General features: G+C 37.4%; 1 protein-coding gene across 1 annotated transcript; it reads left to right on the forward strand.

Moving 5' to 3' along the window:
- The first annotated feature begins 1,926 nt into the window (after window positions 1-1,926).
- LOC145162567 (2-oxoglutarate and iron-dependent oxygenase domain-containing protein CP2-like) lies at window positions 1,927-5,099 on the forward strand. Its single transcript, XM_079081677.1, has 8 exons — window positions 1,927-2,324; window positions 3,362-3,409; window positions 3,637-3,825; window positions 3,902-4,052; window positions 4,134-4,345; window positions 4,430-4,548; window positions 4,619-4,730; window positions 4,830-5,099. Exons 1-8 carry the CDS (start codon window positions 1,998-2,000, stop codon window positions 4,866-4,868), a joined length of 1,197 nt encoding a protein of 398 aa, XP_078937803.1. The 5' UTR covers window positions 1,927-1,997; the 3' UTR covers window positions 4,869-5,099.
- Window positions 5,100-25,435: the final 20,336 nt, after the last annotated feature.

The following is a 25,435-nucleotide window of genomic DNA, read 5'->3' on the forward strand; positions in this document are numbered from 1 at the left end:
CAAGTCTAGGCTCAAAAATACCCACATAACCTTCATAATCACCTGTTCAATGACTTACACAGAGAATCCATTGTTCTTCACGTATAATTTTGTTACACCCATCAACATAGTTAATCGATTCAGAATGGTGTTTGGGGTTTTTTTAAATAGGGATTTGCAATTGGTTCAAGAACCCTAAATTCTTCTTCTTCCTCCATATGTTATATTTAAGATGATGGATTTGCATAGGGTTCAGTTTTAAGAGTGTATATGTGTGTATTGTTTGATTTTCTAGGACAAAGGAAGAAGGAAGAAGGTAGAAGACGATGAGATGAGAGAGAGGGGTATGTGGGATTGGTTTTGTGTGCCTTTTTTATTACTTTAATTATGAAAGTAATAAAAAAATATAAAAAATGGAAAAAGAAATTAAAGGAAAAAAAGTCATTTTAAGTGTTTTAGGACAAAAACCACATAATATTCTTGATTTTGAATCTTTCATGCAAGTCATAAATTTTTTAGATGTTATCCATAGATTTTGCGAAACCATAAAGACAATTTTTACAGTTCTTTATTTGTTTATTTATTAACAACGTAAGCCTTCTAGTTTCTCGTTTGACCCCGACATCATATGTTCTCACAAAATGGGTCCAAAACTAGTTAAAATTAAATAACTTAACTCCAATGTTTAAAAAAGTCAACTCTTACAAGGTCCAAATCTAATTAAAATTAAATAACTTAACTCCAATACTTACAAAAAATCAACTCTTATATTCAAATATTTTAAACTTCATTTATAATATCCAATTTTTTTTAACTAAGTACATTTATTAATTAAAATGCTAAAATTATGTGTGTTATACATTAGTACAATGATTGTTCTTGTAAACCAGCATGATATAATATGTGATTACTATTGGTATCTAAATTAAAGCTTTTTTTTTTGTAAGTTCTTATACAATTTGAAATAAAACAACAAACTTGATGATAACTCTTGTGAGATCATATGATAACATCATGTTAAAACAACAAACTTGATGATAACTCTTGTGAGATCATATGATAACATCATGTTATGAAGTTATCTTGTACGACAAGCATCGAATATAAAAGTGACAAATCAAGCAAGAAATTAAACTTTTATAAGTATAAAGGTTTATATAGATTCCTTACCAAAGTAAATTGATTTATCACGGGTAAAATTAGAGTTGTAATGAATAAGAACATGTTGACGTGTGCTTAACGCTTATGCGCTTTTATGAACTTCATGCACGAGCTTGTAGAACTTATTATATGTTCAATTACTTAGGCGATGATCTACAACATAGCATACCTTGCACGTCATCTATAAACGTACCATGCATGCAAAAAGAATTTATCATTGTTTTATCATGCAATAAAAAATACGGGACGAAGCGTGAAATGATCCTAACATTATTAAAACGTCGATTCGACTATATACATGAGAAAAACCAAAGGACAACATCATTTGAATATTGTAACCGTTATTTAGATGTATTCACGTTTTCTTAAATTAACACTTATTGTTTACGTGCATTAGCCAAGAAGGGCATGTATGTACTTTTCTATTAATTTATAAAGACTTAGTTTTATAATATTCTTTTAGAATAAGAAAAATATGATTTTGATATAATATTCAATAATAATGTTCAGTTCTAACTTCTAACAATTGTATTGCTTAATAAAGACGCATAAGAACTTAATGAATTAGAATCAAGAGTAAAAAAAACTTACAAAAAAATGTGATATTTTCAAAGACAATTTGAAACATGAATTAGAGAGTGAGTAACTAGGATTATTGGTAATTTGATCATTTCAAAAAAGATGAGGGGCTAAAAGATGACATATACAAAAGTAAGGGTCTAGAGTTTAAAACAAATAAAGTTGAGGTGTTTAAATATCTGGGGAAACCTCAAAACTCATGAGCTCTCACGACAAGCATACACCGTCGTCTGCACAAAATTGAACCCTTAATTTTCTCTCTTCGATCTTCACGAACAATGACGATGCCGGCTAATGGTGGCGCTGATCGGAGAACCGATTCTGCGCCGACTGCTCTGTCGTCGACCCCTATCCCCGCAGGCAACATGGATGCTAACGGAACTGTACCAGTACCGGTGAACTCCAATTACCGTCTCCGATTGAGTCCTAAAAAGGATCACAAACCGGAAAATTACGAAGATCTTCGATCGGAGTTCAGTCCTCTGCTTTTTAGCTCAATGGAGCGACACCTGCCGCCGAACCTCTTGAATGCTCCTCGAGAAGCGAAGTTTAAGCACATGCGGGACATTCTGCGTCGTTATTCGAATGAAGGAGAGCGTAGTCGAGTGAGTATCCCATTTTCGCTATTTGTTATCATGTACTCACGTACACTAGGATAAACTATATATAAATTTGTATTTTTGAGATTTGCAGGGAAATGAATGAGCAATTTACCATGATTTGTTAGTCATTAGGTGCCGATTTCACATACACATGTAGAAATTAATGGATCGTCTTTCTGTCATCTAGGATCGCCCAAATCATGATGCATGCTAATAGAATGAGTGAACTTAGGTTTGAATTAGGAAAAAAAAATCAAATTTTGGATTGGAATTGGATCAACAAAAATTCTATATTTGGGCACAGAAATGAACAAAAAAACTGGGAAATATGCTGTCTATAAATCTATTGTTTCGCTTTGATTCTAAGTTTGATGGATCATTACTGAATTGCAGGATATTTGATCTTTTTGTAACTCATGTTCTATAGTTCAAGTCAACAAAACTACTGAATCTTGTAAATTGGTTCTATGCTTTTCATAATTGAAGAAAACGGTGCATTATTATCTTCTCTTTCACCATCACAAAAGTTTTTCTTGTGCACAAATTCTGATTTATCAAACTATTGCGATTAAATTTCAAATAAAGCAAAGGTTGATAATAAAACCAAATATTGTCAACATTTGGGCATTAGGAACTCATGGTACCTGTGCTTTCTATGTTCCCTGTGTTTTTCTGTTTAGGAAGCAAACACAATTAGTGCTTTACACATAAAGTTTGACAAAATGTTTATGTATAGAGGGATTGTATTCAAGTCTATGTTAAAAGGTTGGGGATTACATTTGTTAAGCACATGTTTCTTCATATGAGTTCAATAACCTACAATAATTTGGAATTCTTATTCTATATCATTAATATAATACTTCCCTATATAGAAAAATTCTTTAATTATCGACTATTATAACGAATGAAATACAGTAAGAAATTCTTCCTTAATCGTCAAGTTTTCATAAAATCCTAATTGTGAATATATTACTTGACTTGAAGTTTATATGTTAAAGTCTATTTCAATTACTAATCTTCTTTTTCATCACTTTCAACAGGTGAAGAAGCACAGCATATACAGGGAAAGAATCATATCCAGTTATCAGGTAAACATGTTAAACTTATAAAAACAATCCGAAAAAAGGTTAATTTATTAAAAAATGTATCACATGCAAACGTAACGATATGAAATAGAAATATTTATACTTTTATTTTCGTTACCTTTTTAAACCGAAATCACTTAAAACAGTTAACATTCTATATCGGATATATATTTTATATTTTATATGTTATACAATCAGCATCACTGATTTTCTTTTTCCTTGGTTTTCAGCCTCTTTACAGAGAATTATATGAACTGAATCCCTCAAGCTTCTTTGTGCCCTCTTTCATAAACGCATTCATGGCTAATGATGATGTCAGCAGAAATCAAAGTATCAGAAACATAATGTCTGAACCTGTTCCAGGAGTTTTCACATTCGATATGCTCCACTCAGATTTCTGTGCAAAGATGCTAGCTGAGGTGATATTAATAATCTTCTATTTCTATTTTTTATACCTTAGTTTTTATATTTTCTTCTCACATTCTAATTTCATAGGTTGAAAATTACGAAAAGTGGATTCTGGAAACAAAATCAGCAACCATACGCCCAAACACCATGAACAAATTTGGTGTTGTTCTTGATGACTTTGGAATGGAACCAATGCTGGAAAAGTTAATTCAAGACTTCATTGGCCACATCTCAAAAAGTAATTTTTTTTTTTTTTTTTTTTAAAATCAATATAGGCAATGTAGTTTATCTAAGATTGATAAATAAGAAATTTATGCAGTCTTCTTTGCTGATGTGGGAGGATATGCACTTGATTCTCATCATGGATTTGTGGTGGAATATGGATTTGATAGAGATGTGGAATTAGGGTTTCATGTGGATGATTCAGAGGTGACTTTAAATGTCTGTTTGGGGAAACTGTTTGCTGGTGGAGAGTTGTTTTTTAGAGGAGTGCGTTGTGAGAAACATATGCATACCGAATCACAACCCGAGGTAAATTAAAAGAAAAAGAAATTATCTTTTTATTTTTTATTTTTTATAATGTTTATTTTATTTAAATTAAAATTTAATTTACAGGAGATATTTGAATACTCGCATGTCCCAGGGCATGCGGTTATTCACCGTGGTCGTCATCGACATGGAGCTAGACCCACTACAGCTGGAAATCGGGTCAATTTATTGATTTGGTGCAGAAGGTATTTTTATTTTTTATTTTTTAGGAAAAAAGTTTTTTTTTTATTTTGATAAAGTTATATTTTGTTACAGTGCTGTGTTTAGAGAGATGAGAAAACACATGAAGGAGTTTACAACTGGCTGGTGTGGTGAATGTCAACGGGAGAATAGAGAAAAACTTGAACAGGCTGTGGCTGCGAAAAAGGTGCTTACTTTTTTTTATATATATATATATATATGTATAAATAATTACCACTTTTGATTTTATTTAAAAATGGTTATTAATGTTGTGAGAAATTTACAGGAAGCGTTAGTGTGGAATGGGATTGTGCGTCTTGGGTAGAAGAAGTTTGGTTTTGTTGTAGATTTAGATCGTTTTTACTTATTTAGCATATGAAGGACCACAATTTCGTCATCCTTGTGGTGATGAAATGTTGTTGTTTAATATTTTTATATAATCTGCAACTAAAATGCATATATTTACTTTAATAAATATACTACAACATGGTGAACTGTAAGTCACCATGATATACTTCATTTACAAAATATGAAAAAGCCAAAACTTACAATATCATTTAAGGGATAATTACTTGTAAAAGTAACCAATTTTAGATTTTTATACATATTTAGTTCAAAACTTATTCTTTGAAGATAACAATATTATTTAGGGGATGATAAATTAATAATATATACAAAAATTTATTAACTTTGGAAGCTAGACTATTGTACTAGTAGTATTAAATGGCAAGTGAGAGTGTATCAATTTAGGTCAGTGTGTACGCTAAGACTCGATGCTCAGTTGGGCTGTAAAAAGTGGGTGTGGCAGGGACTGTAAAAAAAGCATTGTCAAGTCTACTTTTCTGTAAAAATAACCACAACACGTCCTTTCACTGCTCCCTCTCCCTTTTTCTTTCCTTTAAACAGCAAAAAAAGAAGATCCTCTTACACGTCCCTTCTTCACATTCTAGACTTTATTCGTATAAACATTTCACAATTTAAATAAATATTATAAAAAAAAAAAAAAAAGTTAAATATCGAACACAAGAGATCAAGAGATGAAAGAAAGACATAAATCTTTTAATATTACGAATTTTCAATACATAACAAAAGCAACTACATGATCGTTGTAAGTGATGCATACCTAGCAGTACTATAACAAAAAAACATTCGTTATACGACAGATTATACAACATCAAAAGGTCACTCGACCCCACAAAAGAACCCACTAAAAGTCAACCTGGTATGCTTCTCTTACATCCTCATGTTATAAAGTACATATATCATATCATCTTCTAAATAAACTAGGGTAAAAATGTAATTATACTCAAGTAACAAAGGTGAATAATATTCGGACCGATGGCCTCATACCCTCAAAGCAAATGCAATACAATATTGTTCTTCCTGTTTGGCCCTTCTTCATTTTTTTTCTGGTTTTTTTTTCTAAAAAACAAATGAAGAAAAACAAGAAACACAGAAGAACAAGTTATATTGCAAAAGCTTTTCTTTTTGTTGTGTTTTGTGATTTTTCAAAGGTGGAGAAGAACCACCTTCCTCCTGCGTCGCCGCCATCCGCCGCCGCCATCGGACATCCACCGGCCACCACCACCATGCATTCCTTTCTTCTTGTAGTAGGAACAATACCAAGGATAAAAAGGGGAAAAGAGGAATAAATAGGTGGGGTGAGAGTGGGGGAAGTGAGTGAGACTGTGAGAGAAGAGAGTGGAGATGGAGGGTTGTATATAAAGGTGAGATTTGTGGTCTTTTAAAGAAGGGAAAAAAGGAATTATTGGAGTCATTTTCATTATAATATATTTTAATAAATAAACAAATAATTATTTTGTAGAACGTTTAAAAGATTAGAATGGTAATATTGACAAGGGTAGTGTGCGTTGTGAACTTTTTGGTTTTAGTAGCCCACAATTATCGAGTGAGTGGGGTTGGGACCTCCTCCGACTTGCTATTTTCCTCTTCTTTTTTCGTCTTTTAAGAATATTGAGTATTTTTATTGTAACGATTTTAGACTACTCTCTTTTTTAACAATGTATTTTCCCCAAACAAATTAAGTTTGTATATTTAAACACTAGATAACCATGAAGAAAAAATGGCTATACGGGAAACAAAATGATACAACTAGTACTCATGAACGAAAATAATGGTATTTAATCATCTAATGTAATAAAAAATGGAATAAAATGTAGTTGTATTGACATATAGTCCGATCTAAAACAACCCAAAAGGCCGAGTAAGGTATAACAAGGAGAGCGAAGCTAGGGAAGATTCCGGTTGGAGTTGCTCTATCAAAGAGAGGTCTTCATACCGACTTTTTGACCTGCAAACTTTGTGATACATGTGAAGAATAAGCAAATCATTTGCTTACGAGTTTCTCTTTTGCTTCAGAGGTCACTAAATTGATTCTTAACTGGTGTGAAATTCCTCAAAAGCAATTTACAAATGTGGCGGATTTGCTTGATTTTGGTGCTCGTTGGAAAAATGCCCCAAAAAACGCAAAATGCTATTTGGCATTTTATATGGGCTTATTTGGCGAATCTGGAAGGCTAGGAACAATAGACTCTATAGCAACATGGTTCAATCCCCTGCAATTATAGTTGGCGATGTATCTTAATGGTTTTTACTTGACAAACTTTTAGGGGTTCTCATAATTCATCTAAATAGTTTGAGTGGTGGTGCTCCCCTTTATGTTGTAACTAGACGAATTTACGCGCGTTGCGCGGCGCAGGTTAAAAATATATTGTTAGAATATAGTTTTCAGACACCTTTTAGTTATTCGATTCATCAATTTAGGTTCTGTTATTATTATTCTATTTAATGTTTTCCTTTTAACTATGTTAAAAAATATATATTGATTTTTTTAAACATTTTTTGATATTTTACTTTAGGTTTTAAATTTTACACTAAATATTTAAGCTTATTTGATATATTAATGTAGATTATTTATTTAACTATATATTCAAGTTAACAAATTAAGTATATCATATTGATAAGTCACAAATTCTTCCATTTATGATAATGTTTACAACTAAAAGCATATTTAAGTTAATAAATTAAGCATATTGTATGGAAATATGAAAAGTTTGGAGTTTCAAATGAATGTGGTGAAAGAAAAATTGTTTCATTTATAATATAGTATGATATGATGATTATAGCTTTAATTCTTAAGTCATTGTGATATATACAATTATTTGATAATCTTATAAACCGTTTAAAATTGTGTAAATTATATATCAAACGTATGATAATCTATATATAATGGGTAACAAAATGTATGAACAAAAATATGAACTACAACTTTTAGTAACATAAAAATAAAAAAACATCTATTATAACATTTGTATTAAAAAATATATATATATACAACGAATAATAAAAAATATGAAAAATAAACACTACAACTTTTAATAACATAAAACACTAAAACATTTGTTATAACATTTATATTAACTTTTCATATTTAAATCACAAATCTCTTCAAATACATTAATGTTTTTAATGAGCAAAACTTTACAACCTAATAAAAGAAAAGGAAAATAAAAAGTTATTAGTGATTACTAATTAATAATCATAAGTTAAAAACTCTTGAGTTGTAACTAATAAATATACATAAATTAGAAAACTCTTGAGTTGTAGTGTGAGTTTCAAATGAATACGATACTTGGAAATGTGTATTTATTATTATTATTATTATTATTATTATTATTATATTCGTCTAAATAATTGGTTTTGATGCATCATTTTAATTCCTTCAATTATTAAACATAAAGATATTTAATTATAAATTTATAACATACATAGGTGCATATATATGTTAAACAAATCACATATATGTAACGCCCCGATTCTCAGGTATTGATTTTAAATAAGAATTTCTTGATTTCACGGCCTACTCGACGAGTTTGTTGCCCTACTCATCGAGTAGCAGCGGGTTGGTTCAGAAGTTTTAGTGACCTACTCGCCGAGTCCAAGAAGGGACTCGACGAGTAGGAGCTGGCAGATGAAACCCAAAATTTCGGGGATTTGCACCCTATTTAATGACCACTTATTTCCCTTAGCCTCTCTTACTGCCTCCCTTGAGTCCAGAAACCCTAATTCGTGGTTGCTCTCTATAAATTGTGTGCTCCTTAGCTTGGAAGAGGGATCCTTGGAGTAAAAAGCTTAGAGTTCAAGAAGTTTGGAGCAAGGGGCTGTTGTAGATCCGGATTCTTCTCTGTCTTGGCATCATTTTGGAGGTAACAAGTTGTTACCTTGACTCTCTCTTAGTTAGATCTCTTCATTTATGGGTTGGGATTTTAGGGTTTTTGTAGTGGTTCTCCGATTTGGGTCGAGATCTGAGGTTGCAACCTCAGATCTGGACTCCTTCAGCCCCTCTTTATCATAAAGTTCCAGTGTCACACCCCCAAACCAAGGATGGCGGAAATGTCCGGGGGTGGAGGACTTCATGTATAGTATCATAACAACAATTGTAATAGTAATTCAAGCAAACACAACCAACATATATATAATTGAAAAAGTTACATCATTGTATGAATTACATGTTTACGAATCAATTACAATATGTTGACAAAATATGAAATAGTAGACGCCTTAGCGTCCCATCCTCAAAAGCACTTGGTTACCTGTTTAATGATTTCCTGAGAATACAAGTTGTTTGGAAAAGTGTCAACACAAAGGTTGGTGAGTTCATAAGCTTTTGTTTGATATTATTAAAAGCCTTTCGTTTGTAAAAGTAGTATTTGTTTTAGAAAATCCAATATTTTCCTTAAAATGTATATGTAGTCTTAAATTCAAAGACCGAAATGTATAAGTAACTTTTCTTACTTATAATAAATAATGTAAGTTTAAATCGACATAAACTCGTTTAATTTTAATGAAGTTCCCGTAAATTCCAATATTTATTAATACTTTGTGTGAGTTTATTATAACCATGCTATGACCAAGGTTGCCTAAAACGACGTTCTTCGGGCGTCGGAAATGTTATGACATTTGTCACCCCAGACCTATCGGTCTAACTGTTGCATGCAGTTTAGGTGTGGGTTTGTCAAACCCAATATAGATCTATACACAACTATCACGCTCTCCCTCAAGGAGACTCTGGTTACAATACAGGACTTAATGGTAATTTGAAGTAAATGTCTCACAAAGTCATTAACGGAATTACGTGTTATGAAAACTTGGTACCGTATGGCCGTACCTTGCTTAATGAAAATATCCTTTGTATAAATGTACCCTTTTTAAATGTATGTGTTATGTAATGTATCATAAACTATACCTATTATAGTTTATCAACCAAGGGTAGTACGTAGTAGTGTATGCAAACTATATTCAAAATAGTTTATTAAATGTTTGAATGTATCGGTTGTACTTTGATTATAATCACTTGTTATTCTTTATATTTTATATGTCCAAATCCATTTGTAAACTGATGTGTGTCTAAATATTAAGATAAAATGTCATATATTGCAATAACATATAATCACATAAAGATATACACCTTGCTCAACATGTTACAAGGTGAAATGAAATTGACAGCAACTTTTCGTTGAATACAGTTTCTGTTACTGTTCTTAGACAATTTATAGAAAAATCATCAAAGCTCTAAATCCAAATCCGCAAATTCTGAGAGTTTGGAATATGAGTCTAGTTTGTTCGTAAATTTTATCATGATTTTTAGTGATCTCTAACAGAGGTGAAAATGTTCATAATCACAGACTGGTCCGGGTTTGCCTCTGAAATGATAGGCAGTTTTGTAAAAATCACCATAAATTGTAGAAAAATCATATGGAGATGTGCAAGTAGCCATTTTAAAGCTAAGAGTTTGAACTACTTGCACCTGGAACAGTTTTGAAAACTAAAATATTTAAGTTGACCAAAACAGTCCGTGATCGAAGTTCATCTTTTCTGATGTAATCTGATAGAAAAAGTTTAATTGTGTTCTTGATGATTTTACTTGTATTCCCCCCTTAAAACTTAAGAAAAACATGTAAATATAGGGGTATGAACTCACCCTATGTGGTTTCAGTAGATGAAAGTGAGAGAGAGGAAGTGTTCAACCCAAGAACACTAAGAAGATGTCTTGATGATTCGAGAATCTAACATCGAATAAGATGGAATTTGTGTAAGATATCAATGATTTGAGTAGAATGGAGTGTAATAATTATATGAATGATGAAGATACTTACTAATTGAAGAAAGAAATCCTTGAAGAAAGCCTTGAAGTTCTTGAAGTTGAGAGAAAAGATGAGAGAATTTTGGAGAGTGTCATTTGGTTGCTAAGTGTAGAATGAAAGAACTTTATGGAGAATGAGGAGAGAGGATCAATCCTCCAGCTCTTAGAACGTGGGAAGAGCTGGAGATTGGGTGTAAAGGTCCACTAAGGTGACAAGGAGTAGTGGAAAGAGTGGCTAATCATAGAGTGAGGTGGTGGTGGTTTGCTTTTGCCATAAATTAAGGAAAAGCAAATATTCCCTCAATAATTAGTTCAACCACTAATTCTTTTAATATATTTTTATAAAAACCCTGGAGATTTATATATTTTGGGGCCTTAGTTTATAAAATAAAGTTTTGGGTGAAAATCCCACGTTAAAATAATGAAAAACGGAGTTAAAACGAAGTCGTAGTCGAAAAACCGGTAAAAAGGGGCCGTCTGCGAGACCTCTCGCATGGAGGCCAGATTTGGACCCTCGCATGCGAGGCTGCTGTCCGATGGCTTCGGATTCGGTCTCCTGAGAGGCTTCAGCTTCGGTCCTGATGAGAGGCTTCGGATCCGAGGCCTCGGATGAGAGGCTTCGGTCCTGAAGCTTCAGTTCCAGGTCCTTAAGGCTATTTTACCCGTTTTTACCCCGTTTCAAGCGATTTTTGACCCGGTTAAGGGTCGATATGACCCAAATGATTACAAAAAGTTAAAGTAACTTTTGAGAGAGATTTGGGAGAGATTTCAAATAGAAAGAGATAGAGTGAAAACGATTTAGAGAGGTTTCGTTTGTGATTAATTTGAGTGTCCGGCTTCACAACGCAAGGTTCGTAAACCCCGTTAAACCGTGTTTTAGTGTCGTGCACAATCCCGATGATTGTGCAATAGTGTTTTATCGCTTTGGTTCGTTGTTTAGCACTGTTAAGGCTAAGGAAAATCAAACACATGAACTTTCCAAATGATGATTTCTCATTAAAATAGCGAATTGTATAGTGATTACATAACGTAAACCCTAACATACAAGGGTTATTGGAGTTGACCGGTTTGACTTGTTGACTTTGTTTGAATTTGACTTGACCGAAATTTGACGGTTGTCACATCATCCCCCCGTTAGAAGAAATTTCGTCCCGAAATTTTCATTTTGACTGGGATTTCAAGAGTTTGGGAAGAGATGTGGATACTTTTGTTTCATCTGATCCTCGCGTTCCCAGGTGAATTCGGGTCCTCGTTTAGCGTTCCAACGGACCTTCACGATGGGAATACGACTTTGTTTCGTTCGTTTGATTTCCCGATCCATGATTTCGACTGGTTCCTCCACGAAGTGGAGATTTTCGTTAACTTCGATTTCGTCGAGTGGTATTACGAGTGTCTCATCAGAAAAACACTTCTTTAGGTTCGACACGTGAAATGTGGGATGTACTTTGTCGAGTTCCTGAGGTAATCGAAGTTTGTATGCTACTGGCCCAATCCTAGCAAGGATTTCGAATGGCCCGATGTACCTTGGATTTAGTTTCCCACGTTTGCCGAATCGTATCATTCCTTTCCAAGGGGAAACATTTAGTAGTACACGATCACCCACCTGGAATTCCAAGGGTTTGCGTCGTTTGTCTGCGTAACTCTTTTGCCGATCGCGAGACGCTTTCAGTCTTTCTCGAATTTGAACGATCTTTTCTGTGGTTTCCCTTATGATTTCAGGGCCAGTGAGGGTGCTATTAGAGACTTGCCCTCTAGCTAGCTGTGTATCCCCCACCTCAGCCCAACACAGGGGTGATCTGCATTTGCGACCGTAAAGAGCTTCGAATGGAGCGACTTTGATGCTAGTATGATAGCTGTTATTGTAGGAGAATTCGATAAGCGGTAGATGGGTATCCCATGCTTTACCGAAGTCTATCACACAAGCTCTTAACATGTCTTCCAACGTTTGAATGGTTCGTTCGCTCTGTCCGTCGGTTTGTGGGTGGTAGGCCGTACTCATGTCAAGCCTAGTTCCCAATGATTTTTGTAGAGACTGCCAAAACCGTGAGGTAAATCTACTATCTCTATCGGAGATAATGGATATCGGCACACCATGGAGTCGTAAAATCTCTCTGATGTACGTTCTAGTCAGCTTCTCCATCTTGTCGGTTTCTTTTATCGGTAGGAAGTGTGCTGATTTGGTCAATCTGTCTACGATTACCCATATGGTGTCAAGCCCGCCCGATGTCTTAGGCAGCTTGGTTATGAAGTCCATGGTTATTCGTTCCCACTTCCACTCAGGTATATCCGGCTGTTGTAATAGCCCGGATGGTTTCTGGTATTCGATTTTGACCTTGGCGCAAGTCAGACACTTGCTCACATAGGTAGCAATCTCAGCTTTCATGTTCGGCCACCAATATAATTTCTTGAGGTCCAGATACATCTTATCTGACCCGGGATGGATGGAATATCGAGTCTTGTGTGCTTCATTCATGATGACGTCTCGGAGTCCACCGAACTTCGGTGTCCAGATTCGATTCATGAGATAACGTACTCCATCATCCTTGACTTCTAAGTTTTTATCCATTCCCCTTAATGTCTCTCCTGCCACCTTTTCTGGTTTCAAAGCTTCTAGTTGAGCTTCCTTGATTTGTATGGTCGTGTGGGAATGGATCGTCATTGTTAAGGATTTTACTCGGCGGCCCGAGTACTCCTTCCTGCTTAGAGCATCAGCCACTACATTGGCCTTGCCCGGATGATAACGAATTTCGCACTCGTAGTCATTCAGCAACTCTACCCATCTCCTCTGTCGCATGTTGAGCTCTTTCTGGTTGAGGATATGCTGAAGACTTTTGTGATCAGTGAAGATAGTGCATTTCGTGCCGTAGAGGTAGTGTCTCCAGATCTTCAAAGCGAATACCACTGCTCCTAATTCCAGATCGTGCGTAGTATAATTAACCTCGTGCGTCTTAAGCTGTCTTGATGCATACGCGATAACCTTCCCTCTCTGCATGAGCACACATCCGAGGCCTTGATTCGAAGCATCACAGTACACTACGAAGTCCTCGGTTCCCTCTGGGAGAGACAAGATCGGTGCACTGCATAGGGCTTGTTTTAACGGTTGGAAAGCAGTTTCTTGTTTATTTTCCCACTTGAATATCACACCTTTCTGCGTCAAGGTGGTGAGTGGTTTCGCAATCTTGGAGAAGTTTTGTATAAATCTTCGGTAGTAGCCAGCAAGCCCAAGGAATTGTCGAATTTCGGTTGGCGTCTTGGGTGCTGACCAATTCTCGATTGCCTTGATCTTGGAGGGATCCACATGTATGCCTTTCTCACTTACCACATGGCCAAGGAAATCCACTTCTCTAATCCAGAATTCACACTTAGAGAACTTAACATAAAGCTTCTCCGCTCTTAGTGTCTCTAGCACTTGGCGTAGATGTAGGCGATGCTCTTCTTCGCTTCGCGAGTAGATCAAGATATCGTCGATGAATACGATTACAAACTTGTCTAGGTAGGGTCGACACACTCTATTCATTAGGTCCATGAATACCGCAGGTGCGTTTGTTAAACCGAAGGACATCACCACAAACTCGTAGTGCCCATAGCGAGTTCTGAATGCGGTTTTGGGAATATCTTCTTCTTGAACTCGTAGCTGATGGTAACCTGACCTTAGGTCGATATTTGAGAAGAAATTTGCTCCTTGGAGTTGGTCGAAAAGGTCGTCGATTCGGGGTAGAGGATATCGGTTCTTGATGGTGAGTTTGTTTAGTTCCCGATAGTCGATGCACATGCGAAAGGATCCGTCCTTCTTCTTTACAAAAAGGACTGGTGCTCCCCAAGGTGAGAAGCTTGGTCTGATGAACCCTTTGCTCAAAAGCTCGTTCAACTGACTGGACAACTCTTGCATTTCTGTTGGTGCGAGGCGGTATGGAGCTCTGGCTACGGGGGTAGCTCCGGGTATTAAGTCAATTCTGAAATCGACTTTTCGTGCGAGTGGTACACCAGGAAGATCTTCTGGGAACACATCCGGGAAGTTACACACTTCGGGGATGTCTTTGATGTCTTTCACGTCTTGTTTCTTGTCTACTACGTGGGCCAAGAAGGCGTGGTACTCCTTCCGGAGATACTTTTGGGCTTTGATGCATGAGATGATTTGTAAATTCGCACTAGGTTTGTCACCATAGAAGAGAAGGGTTTCGTCATTTGGTAGATTGAGGCGAACGGTCCTTTCGTAACATAGAATGTCGGCACGGTGAGGAACTAACCAATCCATCCCGATGATTACGTCGAAGCTTTTGATGGTGACCGGCATCAGGTCAATTTTAAATGTATGGTTGTCTAGAGTGAGAGTACACTCTGAGTATATATCGCTAGTGCGTTCTACTTTCCCATTTGCCATTTCTACTACATAAGTATCCTTTAGTGATTGGGGATTTTGTTCAAGTAATTGTTTATATTGGTGGCTCACGAAACTCCTCTCCGCTCCACTATCGAATAGTACGCATGCATAAAAGTTATTGAGGAGAAACGTACCGGTAACCACCGCGGGATCCTCAACTGCTTCCCCATGTACTATTGCCAGGATTCTTCCTACTCCACCAGCATTAGGGGCTTGTGCTTTGGGGAAGTTTCTTTTGAAGTGACCTGCGTCTCCACAGTTGTAGCAGGTTCGGGTTGCCCCCGTACTGGCGACTTGGTTGATTGGTCGAGCCGGCGCTTTACAGAAACGAGTAGTGTGCCCCTTCCTGTCGCAGTTGATACAGTGCATCTCCCTACAAGCATCATTGTGGTGAAAGTTGCACTTGTTGCACTTGGGTAGGGTTCCAGCATATGGCTTCGGTGGTGCAGTAGTGGCAGCATTAGTGGCAGCATGGACAGCAACAGTTTGTTGCTTCTTAGCGGGGTCCTGTGCTGGTTGGCTCTTCTTTTGGTTCCAGAACTTCCTTTTGTTGTTTCCCCCTTTTGATTGATCAGTGGTGGTGGTTGTAGTATTATGACCGGCTCGGTGGTCAACAAGTTGTTGTGCCAGCTCTCTGGCACTGTCAAAAGTAGTTGGCCTTGAAGCCAGGACACTACTTTGCACTTGGGGAGACAGTCCCCAAAGGTATCGCTCCACCTTTTTCTCCTCCGGAGTAACCATTGTTGGGCAGAGGAGAGCCAATTCATTAAATCGGGTGGTGTAGGTTTCAAGGTCGGAGCCCGTCATCCTGAGGTTCCAAAGTTCTTGTTCCAGCTTTTGAATCTCACCTCTCGGGCAGTACTCCTTCATCATCAACGTTTTTAGTTCTGCCCAGGTTATGGAGCTAGCCACTTCGAGAGTAAGTGAATTAATCCGGCAGTTCCACCAAGTAAGGGCCCGGCCGGTGAAAGTGAAGGCTGCGAACTTAACTTTGCTCGCTTCGGGGCAAGAGCACACCTGAAAGACTACTTCGGTCTTTTCAAACCATTGCATTAAAGTGATGACTCCCCCGCTCCCATTGAAGTTGTCGGGTTTGCCATTGGTGAAGTCTTTGTAGGTGCACTCTCTTGTGCGCACCCATCTGTCACCCTGGTTAGAAGGTGTAACACCTGGTCCAGATCCACCATTTCCATTAGAGACAATTTGGGACACAGCTGTCGCTACTGCTGCTGCTATTGCAGCTTGGAGTATTGCTGGATCAAATTGTGGAAGTGGCGGCAGAGGTGTTGGTGATGGTAGTGGAGGTGTCGGTGATGGTGATGGTGGTGGAGGTGTTGGTAGTGGTGGTGGAAGTGTCGGTGATGGTGGTGGAGGTGTTGGTAGTGGTGGTGGAAGTGTCGGTGATGGTGGTGGAGGTGTTAGTAGTGGTGGTGGAGGTGGTGCTGCACTGCTAGATGGTCTAGTCTCCTTCCTTGGCGGCATGGTTATGTCATAAGTTGTAAACCAATGTACTTTTAGTACAAGTATATTTATAGGAAGAGAAATCTTTTATACATAAAGTATATTATTACGTTGTTTTCCGATATGTTTACGATACATACGATTTTATACTTTTAATTGACCCAATACATTGGGCTATGAGGTAAAATGAAAGTCTAAAATATTTTATTTGAGTTTCCTTGTTTCCAAGTATATGACCATTTGTAAGAGTTTCCCATATGCTAATTTAGTCGGGACATAATTAATATATTTATTATAGTAACACAAAATACTCCTTTAGTATTTGTAAATATTTAGTTTTGAGTTCTTAAAGTATCCTTTGTAGTGTGATATTAGGTTGTTAGATTTGTTGCCCATCCTGACCATCCCCCGGTATATGCAAGTCAATTCTCGGACTGATATAGTTGATCAGGCTATATCCTTCGCAGAATTAATCCACATATACTAAGGCATACTCAAAATGTTCAACTCTTCTTCTTTTGCTTTATGTTTTCTCTAGTCATGATATTATGCGAGCATGTAATGTATGTATGTATACTTTAATCAAGAAAATCATTTATTTTCTAAAAGTATATTTATTTGAAAAATGCACAATTCAGAGACTATTAGTCCCAATTGTGTTTATAGTTTGTATATCTTATGTGGTTTGATATACTTAATTCACTATAAACTGTGCTCTGATACCAATCTGTCACACCCCCAAACCAAGGATGGCGGAAACGTCCGGGGGTGGAGGACTTCATGTATAGTATCATAACAACAATTGTAATAGTAATTCAAGCAAACACAACCAACATATATATAATTGAAAAAGTTACATCATTGTATGAATTACATGTTTACGAATCAATTACAATATGTTGACAAAATATGAAATAGTAGACGCCTTAGCGTCCCATCCTCAAAAGCACTTGGTTACCTGTTTAATGATTTCCTGAGAATACAAGTTGTTTGGAAAAGTGTCAACACAAAGGTTGGTGAGTTCATAAGCTTTTGTTTGATATTATTAAAAGCCTTTCGTTTGTAAAAGTAGTATTTGTTTTAGAAAATCCAATATTTTCCTTAAAATGTATATGTAGTCTTAAATTCAAAGACCGAAATGTATAAGTAACTTTTCTTACTTATAATAAATAATGTAAGTTTAAATCGACATAAACTCGTTTAATTTTAATGAAGTTCCCGTAAATTCCAATATTTATTAATACTTTGTGTGAGTTTATTATAACCATGCTATGACCAAGGTTGCCTAAAACGACGTTCTTCGGGCGTCGGAAATGTTATGACATTTGTCACCCCAGACCTATCGGTCTAACTGTTGCATGCAGTTTAGGTGTGGGTTTGTCAAACCCAATATAGATCTATACACAACTATCACGCTCTCCCTCAAGGAGACTCTGGTTACAATACAGGACTTAATGGTAATTTGAAGTAAATGTCTCACAAAGTCATTAACGGAATTACGTGTTATGAAAACTTGGTACCGTATGGCCGTACCTTGCTTAATGAAAATATCCTTTGTATAAATGTACCCTTTTTAAATGTATGTGTTATGTAATGTATCATAAACTATACCTATTATAGTTTATCAACCAAGGGTAGTACGTAGTAGTGTATGCAAACTATATTCAAAATAGTTTATTAAATGTTTGAATGTATCGGTTGTACTTTGATTATAATCACTTGTTATTCTTTATATTTTATATGTCCAAATCCATTTGTAAACTGATGTGTGTCTAAATATTAAGATAAAATGTCATATATTGCAATAACATATAATCACATAAAGATATACACCTTGCTCAACATGTTACAAGGTGAAATGAAATTGACAGCAACTTTTCGTTGAATACAGTTTCTGTTACTGTTCTTAGACAATTTATAGAAAAATCATCAAAGCTCTAAATCCAAATCCGCAAATTCTGAGAGTTTGGAATATGAGTCTAGTTTGTTCGTAAATTTTATCATGATTTTTAGTGATCTCTAACAGAGGTGAAAATGTTCATAATCACAGACTGGTCCGGGTTTGCCTCTGAAATGATAGGCAGTTTTGTAAAAATCACCATAAATTGTAGAAAAATCATATGGAGATGTGCAAGTAGCCATTTTAAAGCTAAGAGTTTGAACTACTTGCACCTGGAACAGTTTTGAAAACTAAAATATTTAAGTTGACCAAAACAGTCCGTGATCGAAGTTCATCTTTTCTGATGTAATCTGATAGAAAAAGTTTAATTGTGTTCTTGATGATTTTACTTGTATTCCCCCCTTAAAACTTAAGAAAAACATGTAAATATAGGGGTATGAACTCACCCTATGTGGTTTCAGTAGATGAAAGTGAGAGAGAGGAAGTGTTCAACCCAAGAACACTAAGAAGATGTCTTGATGATTCGAGAATCTAACATCGAATAAGATGGAATTTGTGTAAGATATCAATGATTTGAGTAGAATGGAGTGTAATAATTATATGAATGATGAAGATACTTACTAATTGAAGAAAGAAATCCTTGAAGAAAGCCTTGAAGTTCTTGAAGTTGAGAGAAAAGATGAGAGAATTTTGGAGAGTGTCATTTGGTTGCTAAGTGTAGAATGAAAGAACTTTATGGAGAATGAGGAGAGAGGATCAATCCTCCAGCTCTTAGAACGTGGGAAGAGCTGGAGATTGGGTGTAAAGGTCCACTAAGGTGACAAGGAGTAGTGGAAAGAGTGGCTAATCATAGAGTGAGGTGGTGGTGGTTTGCTTTTGCCATAAATTAAGGAAAAGCAAATATTCCCTCAATAATTAGTTCAACCACTAATTCTTTTAATATATTTTTATAAAAACCCTGGAGATTTATATATTTTGGGGCCTTAGTTTATAAAATAAAGTTTTGGGTGAAAATCCCACGTTAAAATAATGAAAAACGGAGTTAAAACGAAGTCGTAGTCGAAAAACCGGTAAAAAGGGGCCGTCTGCGAGACCTCTCGCATGGAGGCCAGATTTGGACCCTCGCATGCGAGGCTGCTGTCCGATGGCTTCGGATTCGGTCTCCTGAGAGGCTTCAGCTTCGGTCCTGATGAGAGGCTTCGGATCCGAGGCCTCGGATGAGAGGCTTCGGTCCTGAAGCTTCAGTTCCAGGTCCTTAAGGCTATTTTACCCGTTTTTACCCCGTTTCAAGCGATTTTTGACCCGGTTAAGGGTCGATATGACCCAAATGATTACAAAAAGTTAAAGTAACTTTTGAGAGAGATTTGGGAGAGATTTCAAATAGAAAGAGATAGAGTGAAAACGATTTAGAGAGGTTTCGTTTGTGATTAATTTGAGTGTCCGGCTTCACAACGCAAGGTTCGTAAACCCCGTTAAACCGTGTTTTAGTGTCGTGCACAATCCCGATGATTGTGCAATAGTGTTTTATCGCTTTGGTTCGTTGTTTAGCACTGTTAAGGCTAAGGAAAATCAAACACATGAACTTTCCAAATGATGATTTCTCATTAAAATAGCGAATTGTATAGTGATTACATAACGTAAACCCTAACATACAAGGGTTATTGGAGTTGACCGGTTTGACTTGTTGACTTTGTTTGAATTTGACTTGACCGAAATTTGACGGTTGTCACATCATCCCCCCGTTAGAAGAAATTTCGTCCCGAAATTTTCATTTTGACTGGGATTTCAAGAGTTTGGGAAGAGATGTGGATACTTTTGTTTCATCTGATCCTCGCGTTCCCAGGTGAATTCGGGTCCTCGTTTAGCGTTCCAACGGACCTTCACGATGGGAATACGACTTTGTTTCGTTCGTTTGATTTCCCGATCCATGATTTCGACTGGTTCCTCCACGAAGTGGAGATTTTCGTTAACTTCAATTTCGTCGAGTGGTATTACGAGTGTCTCATCAGACAAACACTTCTTTAGGTTCGACACGTGAAATGTGGGATGTACTTTGTCGAGTTCCTGAGGTAATCGAAGTTTGTATGCTACTGGCCCAATCCTAGCAAGGATTTCGAATGGCCCGATGTACCTTGGATTTAGTTTCCCACGTTTGCCGAATCGTATCATTCCTTTCCAAGGGGAAACATTTAGTAGTACACGATCACCCACCTGGAATTCCAAGGGTTTGCGTCGTTTGTCTGCGTAACTCTTTTGCCGATCGCGAGACGCTTTCAGTCTTTCTCGAATTTGAACGATCTTTTCTGTGGTTTCCCTTATGATTTCAGGGCCAGTGAGGGTGCTATTAGAGACTTGCCCTCTAGCTAGCTGTGTATCCCCCACCTCAGCCCAACACAGGGGTGATCTGCATTTGCGACCGTAAAGAGCTTCGAATGGAGCGACTTTGATGCTAGTATGATAGCTGTTATTGTAGGAGAATTCGATAAGCGGTAGATGGGTATCCCATGCTTTACCGAAGTCTATCACACAAGCTCTTAACATGTCTTCCAACGTTTGAATGGTTCGTTCGCTCTGTCCGTCGGTTTGTGGGTGGTAGGCCGTACTCATGTCAAGCCTAGTTCCCAATGATTTTTGTAGAGACTGCCAAAACCGTGAGGTAAATCTACTATCTCTATCGGAGATAATGGATATCGGCACACCATGGAGTCGTAAAATCTCTCTGATGTACGTTCTAGTCAGCTTCTCCATCTTGTCGGTTTCTTTTATCGGTAGGAAGTGTGCTGATTTGGTCAATCTGTCTACGATTACCCATATGGTGTCAAGCCCGCCCGATGTCTTAGGCAGCTTGGTTATGAAGTCCATGGTTATTCGTTCCCACTTCCACTCAGGTATATCCGGCTGTTGTAATAGCCCGGATGGTTTCTGGTATTCGATTTTGACCTTGGCGCAAGTCAGACACTTGCTCACATAGGTAGCAATCTCAGCTTTCATGTTCGGCCACCAGTATAATTTCTTGAGGTCCAGATACATCTTATCTGACCCGGGATGGATGGAATATCGAGTCTTGTGTGCTTCATTCATGATGACGTCTCGGAGTCCACCGAACTTCGGTGTCCAGATTCGATTCATGAGATAACGTACTCCATCATCCTTGACTTCTAAGTTTTTATCCATTCCCCTTAATGTCTCTCCTGCCACCTTTTCTGGTTTCAAAGCTTCTAGTTGAGCTTCCTTGATTTGTATGGTCGTGTGGGAATGGATCGTCATTGTTAAGGATTTTACTCGGCGGCCCGAGTACTCCTTCCTGCTTAGAGCATCAGCCACTACATTGGCCTTGCCCGGATGATAACGAATTTCGCACTCGTAGTCATTCAGCAACTCTACCCATCTCCTCTGTCGCATGTTGAGCTCTTTCTGGTTGAGGATATGCTGAAGACTTTTGTGATCAGTGAAGATAGTGCATTTCGTGCCGTAGAGGTAGTGTCTCCAGATCTTCAAAGCGAATACCACTGCTCCTAATTCCAGATCGTGCGTAGTATAATTAACCTCGTGCGTCTTAAGCTGTCTTGATGCATACGCGATAACCTTCCCTCTCTGCATGAGCACACATCCGAGGCCTTGATTCGAAGCATCACAGTACACTACGAAGTCCTCGGTTCCCTCTGGGAGAGACAAGATCGGTGCACTGCATAGGGCTTGTTTTAACGTTTGGAAAGCAGTTTCTTGTTTATTTTCCCACTTGAATATCACACCTTTCTGCGTCAAGGTGGTGAGTGGTTTCGCAATCTTGGAGAAGTTTTGTATAAATCTTCGGTAGTAGCCAGCAAGCCCAAGGAATTGTCGAATTTCGGTTGGCGTCTTGGGTGCTGACCAATTCTCGATTGCCTTGATCTTGGAGGGATCCACATTTGTCACCCCAGACCTATCGGTCTAACTGTTGCATGCAGTTTAGGTGTGGGTTTGTCAAACCCAATATAGATCTATACACAACTATCACGCTCTCCCTCAAGGAGACTCTGGTTACAATACAGGACTTAATGGTAATTTGAAGTAAATGTCTCACAAAGTCATTAACGGAATTACGTGTTATGAAAACTTGGTACCGTATGGCCGTACCTTGCTTAATGAAAATATCCTTTGTATAAATGTACCCTTTTTAAATGTATGTGTTATGTAATGTATCATAAACTATACCTATTATAGTTTATCAACCAAGGGTAGTACGTAGTAGTGTATGCAAACTATATTCAAAATAGTTTATTAAATGTTTGAATGTATCGGTTGTACTTTGATTATAATCACTTGTTATTCTTTATATTTTATATGTCCAAATCCATTTGTAAACTGATGTGTGTCTAAATATTAAGATAAAATGTCATATATTGCAATAACATATAATCACATAAAGATATACACCTTGCTCAACATGTTACAAGGTGAAATGAAATTGACAGCAACTTTTCGTTGAATACAGTTTCTGTTACTGTTCTTAGACAATTTATAAAAAAATCATCAAAGCTCTAAATCTAAATCCGCAAATTCTGAGAGTTTGGAATATGAGTCTAGTTTGTTCGTAAATTTTATCATGATTTTTAGTGATCTCTAACAGAGGTGAAAATGTTCATAATCACAGACTGGTCCGGGTTTGCCTCTGAAATGATAGGCAGTTTTGTAAAAATCACCATAAATTGTAGAAAAATCATATGGAGATGTGCAAGTAGCCATTTTAAAGCTAAGAGTTTGAACTACTTGCACCTGGAACAGTTTTGAAAACTAAAATATTTAAGTTGACCAAAACAGTCCGTGATCGAAGTTCATCTTTTCTGATGTAATCTGATAGAAAAAGTTTAATTGTGTTCTTGATGATTTTACTTGTATTCCCCCCCTAAAACTTAAGAAAAACATGTAAATGTAGGGGTATGAACTCACCCTATGTGGTTTCAGTAGATGAAAGTGAGAGAGAGGAAGTGTTCAACCCAAGAACACTAAGAAGATGTCTTGATGATTCGAGAATCTAACATCGAATAAGATGGAATTTGTGTAAGATATCCATGATTTGAGTAGAATGGAGTGTAATAATTATATGAATGATGAAGATACTTACTAATTGAAGAAAGAAATCCCTGAAGAAAGCCTTGAAGTTCTTGAAGTTGAGAGAAAAGATGAGAGAATTTTGGAGAGTGTCCTTTGGTTGCTAAGTGTAGAATGAAAGAACTTTATGGAGAATGAGGAGAGAGGATCAATCCTCCAGCTCTTAGAACGTGGGAAGAGCTGGAGATTGGGTGTAAAGGTCCACTAAGGTGACAAGGAGTAGTGGAAAGAGTGGCTAATCATAGAGTGAGGTGGTGGTGGTTTGCTTTTGCCATAAATTAAGGAAAAGCAAATATTCCCTCAATAATTAGTTCAACCACTAATTCTTTTAATATATTTTTATAAAAACCCTGGAGATTTATATATTTTGGGGCCTTAGTTTATAAAATAAAGTTTTGGGTGAAAATCCCACGTTAAAATAATGAAAAACGGAGTTAAAACGAAGTCGTAGTCGAAAAACCGGTAAAAAGGGGCCGTCTGCAAGACCTCTCGCATGGAGGCCGGATTCGGACCCTCGCATGCGAGGCTGCTGTCTGATGGCTTCGAATTCGGTCTCCTGAGAGGCTTCAGCTTCGGTCCTGATGAGAGGCTTCGGATCCGAGGCCTCGGATGAGAGGCTTCGGTCCTGAAGCTTCAGTTCCAGGTCCTTAAGGCTATTTTACCCGTTTTTACCCCGTTTCAAGCGATTTTTGACCCGGTTAAGGGTCGATATGACCCAAATGATTACAAAAAGTTAAAGTAACTTTTGAGAGAGATTTAGGAGAGATTTGGGAGAGATTTCAAATAGAAAGAGATAGAGTGAAAACGATTTAGAGAGGTTTCGTTTGTGATTAATTTGAGTGTCCGGCTTCACAACGCAAGGTTCGTAAACCCCGTTAAACCGTGTTTTAGTGTCGTACACAATCCCGATGATTGTGCAATAGTGTTTTATCGCTTTGGTTCGTTGTTTAGCACTGTTAAAGCTAAGGAAAATCAAACACATGAACTTTCCAAATGATGATTTCTCATTAAAATAGCGAATTGTATAGTGATTACATAACGTAAACCCTAACATACAAGGGTTATTGGAGTTGACCGGTTTGACTTGTTGACTTTGTTTGACTTTGACATGACCGAAATTTGACGGTTGTCACATCCAGTCTTTGTTGAGCTATGGCCTTTCCCTTAACCTAAGCCACTCCTTTAGCTTGTTTTGGGCTATTATCATCTTGCATGCACGTAAAGTTTGCAACCTTACGTGATAAACATGCCCTAGGAGCTTAGATTTGCAGTTTGGAGGTTTTGCATGGCTTAAAAAGCATCTGTATGGATGAAGGATTGAAGGGACTCGGCGAGTCGCAAGGTCGACTCGGCGAGTCATATGATGATGGTCATGAACTCGACGAGTTGGATGAACATCTCGGCGAGTTCGATGAAGATTGCCTTGAGCTCGGTGAGTCAGTCGGATGACTCGGCGAGTCGGCTAGGGTTTTCCCGACCTTTGGGCACGTATGAACCCGACGAGTTGTAAAGGGGAAACTCGACGAGTTGGCCAAGGAGGTTGCGGCCACTGACATTAGGAACTCGACGAGTCGCTCAAGTGACTCGGCAAATTAGCGAGTTATGCAAGGAACTCGGCGAGTGGTTGGTTGTACTCGACGAGTTGAGGTCAACATGGACTGTTGACTTTGACAGTTGACTTTGACTTGGACCAGGGGTTGACTATTGGACTTCTGGGGCATTTTGGGAAAATGGAAATTTACAAGCATGGTTCTATGGTGCATTCAGGTGGTGGAGTTGTACCGGCAATCCAAGAGTTTGAGTTTATCTTCGAGTCGACAGTGCGATGTGAGTTATCCTCACTATACTAAGGGGTCTAAGACACCAAGGCCGGCCCATTGGATATGTTATCCTAGC

The sequence above is a fragment of the Lactuca virosa genome, chromosome 3, assembly GCF_052849685.1.
Source record: "Lactuca virosa cultivar CGN04683 chromosome 3, Lactuca_virosa_CGN04683_v6, whole genome shotgun sequence".
NCBI classification, from domain to species: Eukaryota; Viridiplantae; Streptophyta; class Magnoliopsida; order Asterales; family Asteraceae; genus Lactuca; species Lactuca virosa.